The sequence below is a fragment of the Notothenia rossii genome, assembly GCF_949606895.1.
Source record: "Notothenia rossii genome assembly, chromosome: 7".
NCBI classification, from domain to species: domain Eukaryota; kingdom Metazoa; phylum Chordata; class Actinopteri; order Perciformes; family Nototheniidae; genus Notothenia; species Notothenia rossii.
This window is the reverse complement of record NC_136905.1, coordinates 12,953,724-12,963,540: the sequence shown is the minus strand read 5'-3', so window position 1 is coordinate 12,963,540 and position 9,817 is coordinate 12,953,724. Positions and strand designations below refer to the sequence as shown.

Below are 9,817 nucleotides of genomic sequence, written 5' to 3'. Positions count from 1 at the left end.
ACTCAAACTGGGTTATTCTTTCAGCAACAAAAATCAAACGTCACATTTGATCATCTTTACTTTGTGAAGTATGAAGTGAAGTTAATATAATCCCCCCTATAAAACATGTATTCTTCTTTACTAGGGCTATTCATATTGAAGTAGTTAACTAGTTAATCAAATGAATAGATTTCATGTCTGTTGTGTGTGTCTGGTGCCTCTGTAGGAATATCAAGCTGACAGAAAAGCATGACGGGTGCTTTAAAGGTTTTCCTCCTTCTACTTCAAGGTAGGGTTTCCAACAATTGAATGCCTTTCGATGTCTTTAGATTACTCACAAAAAGTGCAAAATATGCTTTTTTGTTTAAAGTTAAGGTTTTGTGTGTGTGTGCTGTTAATTTGGACGGGTTTGTTTTCTTTTAATTATGTTTAAATTTCTGCTTAATTTTCTTTATTTTTTTAAAGATGAGCTACAGTGTAGAAATGGCAATGAAAATCTTACGACCCGAGCTCCTCCAACGATGCAACACATATAATAACATACAATATAAATCTATATACATGTAAATAGAATAGGATATATACAAGAACAGAATATGAAATTAAATATTGTACATTAAGACAAAGTTAAATACGGTTTATTGCGGTGATAACTATTTAGATAAATAAGTAGATCGCAAGATGACAAACAGATGAATGTTTATCGAGGCACTTAACAGAGCTCAGGTGATTAGCAGTCTTATGGCCTGTGGGATAAAACTGTCCCAGAGTCTGGTATTTGTTTGAATACTTAGTTTTTCTTTAACCTTGGCAGATATTTAATTTTATTGCTTTTATTTCACCCCAGGTAGCTTATGCGTGAAGTGGGAAATCACCATGCCTCAGAGAATAGATGGACTAACTGGATCCTGTGTGAAGGTCCCCTGCACTTTCGCCGTTGACTCAAAGTTTGTTGGACTTCTGGATGGTTCCTGCAAAGCAATTTGGAAAAGACGAAGCATGGGCGGAACAATTGTGTTTGATTCCAGCCTCACTGGAGATCAGTCAAGCGGAAATCTCACAGGGAACCTGCTGAACAAGGAGTGCACCACCATCTTCTACAACATGCAACCGTCCCATTCTGACAAATACTACTTCAGGATTCAGTGTGAAAACAAGCTGAAGGGCACCTATCCAACAGGAGTCCATATCACCATTCAAAGTTTGTATTGTGTCTTTTAATTGTTTCACTTTACACATCTTTTGTTTTACCTTTTGTCATGTACTTGTTTTTTTTCTCCTCAGATTCACTGGACCAACCTACCATAACTCCATCTACACTGGAGGTAGAGGAGGGGGCTCTGGTGACGTTGAGCTGCACGGCTGTAGCTCCGTGTCCCATCCTTCCCCCAGATCTGACTTGGACCCCCAGGATAGGTGACATTGAGGAGAAACATGAATCTGAATCCATGGTCTCTGTTATGAACTTCACCTCTTCTTACCTCCACAATGGACAGAATCTTTCGTGCACCGCTCTCTACAAACGACAAGCTGGCAACACCGACCTTCGGTTTGAAAAGTTTATGACCCTCCATGTTCTTTGTGAGTATGTTTCAGGCCTTTTCTTGTTGCTGAGTAGGAGGTTGATTTAGTTCACATTTAATCATTCCCTTCATTTGATATAATGTGATGTTAGGAAATGTTCCTCTGGGGACTCTGCAGAGCATTTGGATCAAGATGTGTTTACTAAAACTGCAGACTTGATTATCAAGTGGAAAAAAAGGGGACACTAAACCAAAGTCATTTATGAGCTGACTTGAGTTTATCTTTATGTTTATTATTTAAAGGTCACATATCATGCTAAATGCACTTTTAGATGTCTTTAATAAATATCTGTAGACATCACAAAGTGTCAGAAAATACAACGCTCTCTCTTTTCCTGCTTGCCCACATCTCTAAAAATAGGGGTACAACGGAGCTGCTTACCGTTATTATGTAATATCGGAAATGTGAGCTGGCTTTACTTCCACGGCCCTATCAGAAACGTTGCTGTATCAGAAACAATGTGCAACGTTTTGGAAGTAATATGGTCTGTGTTTACATTAGCAAGCAACGGACTCGGAATCAGCACTTCTCTAACAGGGCTGAAATAGAGGGGTATGAGGCATGGCTAGAATGGGTGATCTGTTTGGTATTTTGAGCAAAACACTTCAAAGACATGTTTTTCATATATATGAGACATATAATATAGATGCCTAAAAATAGTATAATAGGAGACCTTTAAAGAGGTTTTTCACATTCTCCCAAAAGTTGGAAAGACCGATTCATGAAGCCATCATAATGCTTTAATATTAACAACCTTGGTAGTGCACACAATAGGGTGTTTTGTACATTGTCGTCTAGTATGTCTTTTTGACAAGTGCTATATGAGAAAATTACTTGCACTCTCACATTTGTCTGTCAAAAATGTAACTACATCCAGAAGCTGGTTAGCGTAGCACAGCACAAAGACTGGCAACAAGTGGGAAAACTAGCCTGGCTCTGTCTAAAGGTAACAAAAACAGTTTACTAGATTTTCAAACATCTCTTCCAGATCCTCCAAAGAACACATCAGTCAGCTACTCTGCTACAGTAAAAGAGGGCAGCTTGGTGAATCTGACCTGCGACGGCAATGCCAATCCAGCTGTGTACACTTGGTACGAAGTGAATGGAGGTCAGGTGACCGATATGGGTTCGGGGAAGAGGTTTTCCACCACTGTGTCAGAAGTTGACAGACAATTTTACTGTAAAATCAGTAACAGATACGGGACCCAGAACTCATCCATCACTCAGATAGACGTACAATGTAAGTCTGATTGAAAAACAGTTAAACAGATAAATATTGACCAGCAACATTTTAAAATATATTTATTTTTGTTTTATTTAGTTCCTCCCAAGGAATCTACAATAATCATTGAGCCTGAAGGTCCACTTTTGGAGGGCAGCTTTGTTTCTCTGCTTTGCAAAAGCCGGGCCAACCCACCTGTGACCAACTACACCTGGTACAAAGGTGATGAAGAGGAAAAGGAGGCTGGATCAAGTTTGGTTTTAAACAATGTCAAACCAAGCAGCAGTGGTGACTACTACTGTGTAGCAGAAAATGAGCATGGGGACCAAAATTCAACACTGATTCAGCTGGACATTCAGTGTAAGTTAATTTTCACAGTAAATACATTGATTTACACTGTCAAGTTCAACAGACTGAATATGGCTCTGCTGTATAGAGAGTAGTACTGTCTCTGAGGCCAAGACTGACAGTATATATAAGGAAAACACAGACACTCATCACCGAGGTCACAATATCCATAGATCCACCAGAGCAATAGCCTATAGGCAAAACACAGAATATCAACAAAATATATGACGTAAACAGAACTTACCAAAGCTGAAGTAGATGGTCAACTTCATTCATTTTCTTTCCGTTTCACTGATTTTAATCGCTATACGCTGCTCTCTCTCGTCTCCTCTTCACAACTACACTTTTCGCGGCACACATACTCACAGCCAATCAGCTCTGAATTATGAGATGACGTTTTGGTGGGGTTGCCAGCACTTTGCTCCACTGGTTATTATTTTTTTGGCGCACACAATGAATACAAAAAGACTCTGAGCATGCACAGTGTAGTTTTCACAGTACACGTTCATTTCTACAGCGAGAGAGAGGGGCAGCCCAGAGCTACCCCACATCGCTCAACACGGCAAAAGGCACACTGTGGACACTAATCAGAAGAACGCAGACTAAAACAGCAATGTAGAGACGAATCAGACGACAAAACATGATCCTTAAATATATTTTAACATATATTTTATACATATTTTTTCAATTATAATTTTAATTCATTTCTGCTGACAGTATGTGGGGCTGTGCCTAATGCCCTGCCCCTGATGACGAGTCACCACTGTGTTATGTACATATAATGCATATAATAGCACTGTTCTAGCGGTAAACACTGAAAAAAGAACATGTTAAGCTGCTGTATACATCAGAAACAATGTGTGACGTATTTTGGAAGTAACATGGTCTGTGTTTACATTAGCAAGCAAACTCAGAGCTAACACTGTACTGGAGAGAATATGTGTAAAGAAGCCGGATATAAAAGGTACTGTCCTTGAGGTAAACCCGCAAGAGAGAAAGCGTTTGAGCTCCATACTGTTTCAGAAATATTGCCTAATGTAGTTTGGAACATAACATGGTGTTCAATGAAGGCAGCGTTCAGCAGAGTTTCTATGGTTACGCAGCCTTCTCTTCAGAGCTCACCGCTTGCATGCAGACGCTCCGAAGGGGCGTGGCCAGGAGCTGCTCGGTTACATTTAAAGTGCCAGACCCATAATCAGCACTTTTGTAACAGGATTGAAATAGGCCCCATAATATATTGTTAAAATATTGCATAATAGGTGAGCTTTAAATTATGTGAGGATGTTGTGTTTGGTTTATTTTATTTTGTTTTATTATTAAGATGTTATTTCCAAACACAGAGAATGAAGGGGTAGCTGTCTCAGTTTTCTAAAAAAAGGCAACTCAAAATGTAAATGTGTTTTACATAGACTGTGATTCTCAAACTGTGCTTCTTGTACCATTGGTGGTAAGCTACTCCAACGGGCCTAAATCCTTAACTTAAAACCAAGACATTCTTTTTTATTTTGAAGTGACTGACATAGCATGAACTATTAACATCAGCTAAACACTATGCTTTTCAGATCTCCCTAAGAACACCTCGGTGTCTGTTGACCCCTCTGGTCCGGTGCAGGATGGCAGCTCTGTAACTCTGACCTGCACAAGCATCGCCAATCCAGCAGCAGTGAACTTCACCTGGTTCAGAGCGGCTGGAAGAGAGGAGAAGGTGATGGGCTCTGAGAGAGACCTCACCTTCAATGTGACTAAACTCTCAGAAGATCAGTATTACTGTGAAGCTCTGAATGTCCACGGACCTGGCATCTCAGAGCGTGTCAGCTTTGACGTCACATGTGAGATTGATACACTTTTTTAATTAAAGGCAATCCTTTGTTTCCATTAAACAAAATGAAATTACTTCTTTGTCTCAGTTCCTCCAGAGATCCTGTCTTCTTCCCGTTGCATCAAGATTTCATCCATGATCCGATGTTCCTGCTACAGCCAGGGGAACCCGCCTCCCTCCCTGGTTTGGAAGTTGGCCGGAGAGCCTGTCAATCACTCTGCTGCCATCCCAATCAGGGAAGAGTCCCTGGGGAACGTGGGCATGAAGAGCATCATCACCCTGTACGATCTGGACGAAGACACGCTCTCTCTAGTCTGCCTCAGCATCAACTCACTGGGCTCTGACAGTTTTGCTTTTAACATGTCGCTTAGCAAAACTGAGCAAGGTAGAGGAATTGCGAGATGGTGAATTTGTATTTGTTAATAATCTGCCTCTCTGGTTTTAATGATCAATGTGTTTTGTGTGGACTTTTCAGGCTTCCACTCGTTGTCTTTTGGAATCGGTTTTGTAGTGGCAGCTCTGGGGATAATGCTGGTGTGTGTACCGCTGCTGATAATCTCCTACCGGTGAGAGACAACCTTGTCAAATTGTAAACACATTTTGAGGGTGTCATCAGGGGTGTAACTTGACTGGTGACCAGGCTGGCAGCACATTTAAGCAGTGCAGCCATGGCCACCTCAGAACATTACTAAATATCACCATGAAATGAAAGACTTTAATATAAAATTATAATAAATGTCTCGATATTGTTGTGTGTGTTACTTTTAGGAAAGGAAAAGTAATCTCTTCCTCGGACAAGGGAAAGGCGGAGACATGCAACCCTGTAGTTACTGATGTGGTGAGTTCATGTTTTGCACATATTGTTAGATGCATTAAAACAGGAAGCTTCACTTACCCAACAAAATGTAGTTTTTGCTTTTAAAACATGAAAGTTGTCTCAAAAAGTCATTATACACTATGTCAAAAAGGCATTGTATGGTATGTTTAAAAACTTTTATTTTTAAAACTCATGCTATAATATGTTCTACAAAGTCATTGTCATCTATACAATGACTTTGAGAGTATTTGTTTTGTATGCCATGACAAATGTCAAAATAATCAGAGTCAGTAATCAGTAAAGCATGCAGAACAAAGTGCTTTAGAACATGGTTCATATGAATAAAAACTGAAATATAATGCAAAGATAATAAAAAATAAGAAGGTAGTAAAACACAATAGACAGAAGTGAAAGTATATAAAAAGCTAACATGAGATGAAACAATGAAACCTAATTAATAAACATACTAATCATAATAGTAGAAAAAAGAGCACCAAAGGTCACAAGTCCAACTTTAATTTGTGGAAAAAATCCCTTAAAGAAGTCGGTCAGGTTTGCCATAAACATGTAAAAAGTTGCATTATAGTATGTTATAAAAGTATTTCAGAATTAATTCTCATAAAAATGTTCTAATTGATAATATAGTTTGCCATGAAAAATGTGTAAAATGTCATAGTATTTTATTCTAAAATAAATTCACTGTATAGTTTTTCCATATATATATACAAATAAAACATAGTATATTATGCCATAAAGACATCTCATCATTTGGTTTGACATACACAATGGAATTTAATTAAAAAACAAGTGCGCCATAGAATGTCAAAAACATCATTGAATGACATTTAAAAAAAGGAAACGATGAACGGTTGGTTTACTGGCTAACGAGCTTATTTCCCAAAAGTGTTCTGTTTGACAATGGGCCTCATTGTGCACTACTACCTCCTTTTCTACATCACTAAAGCCACTCTTTTGTTTTCTGTAGATCAACTCTTCAAAAGTGGATGGGATTTATGCTAATAAAGCTTTTCTGGAAGAGAGAGAAGACTCTGAGGAAGAACTTCTCCATTACGTCAATGTGGACTTTGCTAAACTGCAGGCCCATTCAAAGGGTGAGCCTGGGGAAGGGGAGATCAGAGGCCTGGACTCAAAGACGGAGTATACTGAGATCCGTCTGCAGTCCAGAGGAAGCATTGGAGGAGATGCAGAGGAAGAAGAGAACGTTTCTGACACTCAATTGGAACAAGAGAAGACGCCTTAGTCTCATAGACCTTGAGGTGAAATGTTTATGGCTGACGTTTAAGGTAAATGTTAGTGAAACACAGCAATGTTCGCTTCAAACTGCTACAGGACTTCACCATACAAGCAGATCCCCGCTGAGCTAAAACTGCAGAAGCGGTAGTAGAAACTGTTCTGCATGCAACCTATTTAAAACGTAGTCACACTTGCTTCAAGTTTATTTCTGGACTTTTGTAACTGTACCCCTTTTTTTGTGTCCATAAGATCCATAGCAAAACAAAATCACTATAAAATGAATACATACTGTATAGCAGGTCGTTACCCTGGAATTTCCTCCTTTGAAATCATGAATTTTACTATATTTATTATTTGAATGCTATTTTGTCTTCCTGATTTTACATTAAAAACCTTCGCAAAGTGTGAAAGAAGCAGCTGGACATAGCTTGTCACAGTTTTTTATAGATATAATTTTTCTCCAAAATACAAAAACAAAGACATGTTGTTGGCAGTTACACACGAGGGGAATTCAAAACCCTTCCCTTCAAAGCCGCTGTGCTTGGGTTGGTACTGGTCTCTCCTAGACCTACACATAGCAGTCAGTAGTATATTCCCCTCAAAGCTGCGGGGTTTAAGGGGAATGGCCACGTGGCAGCTTCGCCAGGCCCTCAACTTATCAGACTAACATCACCAGCGTCAGGCTCTCAGTTCACAGTTTTGAAGGATGGGTATCCAATCTCCATGCAGTGTTGGTGAATAGTTATGTAATCATCACTCAATGTTCTGTGTAAATCTGTGCAATGATGAGGCCCGAGCCTGGCGGCTGAGGTTTGCTGCTGAACCAGCTGCATGCCTTCAGCAGTTTAACACATCAGCCTGCAGCTGGGAGTCTGTTACTGCCAGGTTTCTCTTTGAGCCTGAGCTCCCCCTGCTGGTCTGAGCAACACCTGCCGATATGCAATCCAATATAACAATACATATATTTGATTAGACTGTGTGCTGAGCAGTGGTTGCGTTAGACTTCTTCGTTGTCCGTCATTTTGACGGACAGGATCGTAAAATTTCCGTCATAATCCATTATTACCCGTCATTTTATTTTTATGTTTTAATGATGAGATGAGACATATTTAATATTTATGTTTAGGTACTGAGCAGCAAATGTTGATTCATTCATTGTTTTTTTATGATTCATACAGAACTTTTAAGGGCATGGAGAAAAAAAAAGATGAACAGAGACACCGACCGTGTGGTCACTTTTCATGTCAACACGAACATGAATGATTTATTTTTTCCTGCACTGACAGCACAGCAGAGCAGTGGCGGTTCTAGACCAATTTGACTGGGGGGGCCACTGGGGGGCCAGTTATTTTCTGAGGGGGGCACAATAAATGCAGGACGAAAAAGAGAACTTGACAGTATGAAGTAATTGCGCATAAGAAAACAATGCAATACAGTTATTGGTATTTGTTTCAGTACACTTATTTATTTCAGATATATCTTATAGTTATTACCGTTATAGTATATATATATAGTTATAAAACGGATAAGTCAAATCAAGCAATCTGATTGGTTATTAGCCGTGATATACTGAGCGTATACCACGGGTAGAATTGTAAGTTACTTTTCACAACAAGTCAGTATCCCTCTGCGCCTGAGAAACACAGTATACAGTTGGGCTAAAAAGCAAACTGCAGTTTGCTTTTCAAACTGGAACAAGAAAGCAGCGGAGAAGTAACGGGGCAGAAAACCTCCTTTTTACGTAGCGGTCCAGACATAGACATCAAACGGAAAAACATATTCAGTGTGCAGTTCCTTTGGCATTAGGGCAGGGATATCTAGATACTCTCCAAGGTTTGACATAATGAATTGTGCTACTTTTAAAGCAAGCAACGATGTTTTCAAATCTGTAATCAAAGAGGTCCGCAAAAACGCTATCGACCAATCAGATTGCTTGATTTGACTTGTCAGTTTTATAAATATATTTAAATTTCTTCCGTTACGAAACAAACTTACAAAGCATAAGATGGAAACATTTAAGATTAACTTCGACCTCTAGGGGGGTCTTACTAGTGGATTGAGCAGTGCCTATCTCCAGAAAAAAAGCACCTAAATTTCGACATGCAGAGCAACGTGAAGAGCAGGTAGACCAACTGGAAAAGTACCACCATTCAAAAGCTTTCTGATGCGGGTCTTGAAACAAAGCAGAGAAATTATGACCGTTAGTGGCCACAGGTGCGAAAGCTCTCTCCAGAGCTACTGGAACCCGAATCTCGGGAACCGGAGAAAGTGGAGCAATATTCTCGCCACGCCAAGCAACAGCCTAGAACAACCTCAACCTATACAAGTCACCACGTAAGCCATTCTACTGATGCTGGACAGTTTTTCAGTGGCTGCACAATAAACGGCAACATAAAAAAATGAATGTAAATAAATAGCCAAATAATGGATCAACGCTCTCTGTCTAATATGTTCACTAGCTATTAGTGTTGTTGCATAGCAACCACCTCACACTAGGTTTCGTGCAGAAGGCAACGGAGGGACTATTTTATTTTGAACATCATTATTTACTAATAAAAACTATTTAAATTAGAGTGTGTATTTTTCTTTCATATTGCCACACTTGGTAACCGTTTTATAAAAGCAATAGCTGACTTCAGGCCGTGATATATGCTCATTATATCATAGCTAAGGGAGTTGTCGAACCTCCGCTTCGCGTCGGGCCGAACCACGCCCCTTAGCTGTGATATAATGAGCATATACCACGGCCTGTCGTGAGCTATTGCTTAATTATAAAACGGACAAGTCAAATCAA

The 9,817-nt window shown here is 39.5% G+C and overlaps 1 protein-coding gene across 1 annotated transcript; it reads left to right on the top strand.

The window, feature by feature from the left end:
• Window positions 1–855: 855 nt before the first annotated feature.
• LOC307013535 (myelin-associated glycoprotein-like) lies at window positions 856–7,030 on the top strand (the record flags this gene model as incomplete). Its single annotated transcript, XM_079640935.1, has 9 exons — window positions 856–1,180; window positions 1,264–1,560; window positions 2,552–2,803; window positions 2,885–3,145; window positions 4,696–4,962; window positions 5,041–5,337; window positions 5,428–5,518; window positions 5,721–5,790; window positions 6,755–7,030. The coding sequence occupies 9 exons, from the start codon at window positions 856–858 to the stop codon at window positions 7,028–7,030; spliced, it is 2,136 nt and encodes a 711-aa protein (XP_079497061.1).
• Between the last annotated feature and the right edge of the window lie 2,787 nt (window positions 7,031–9,817).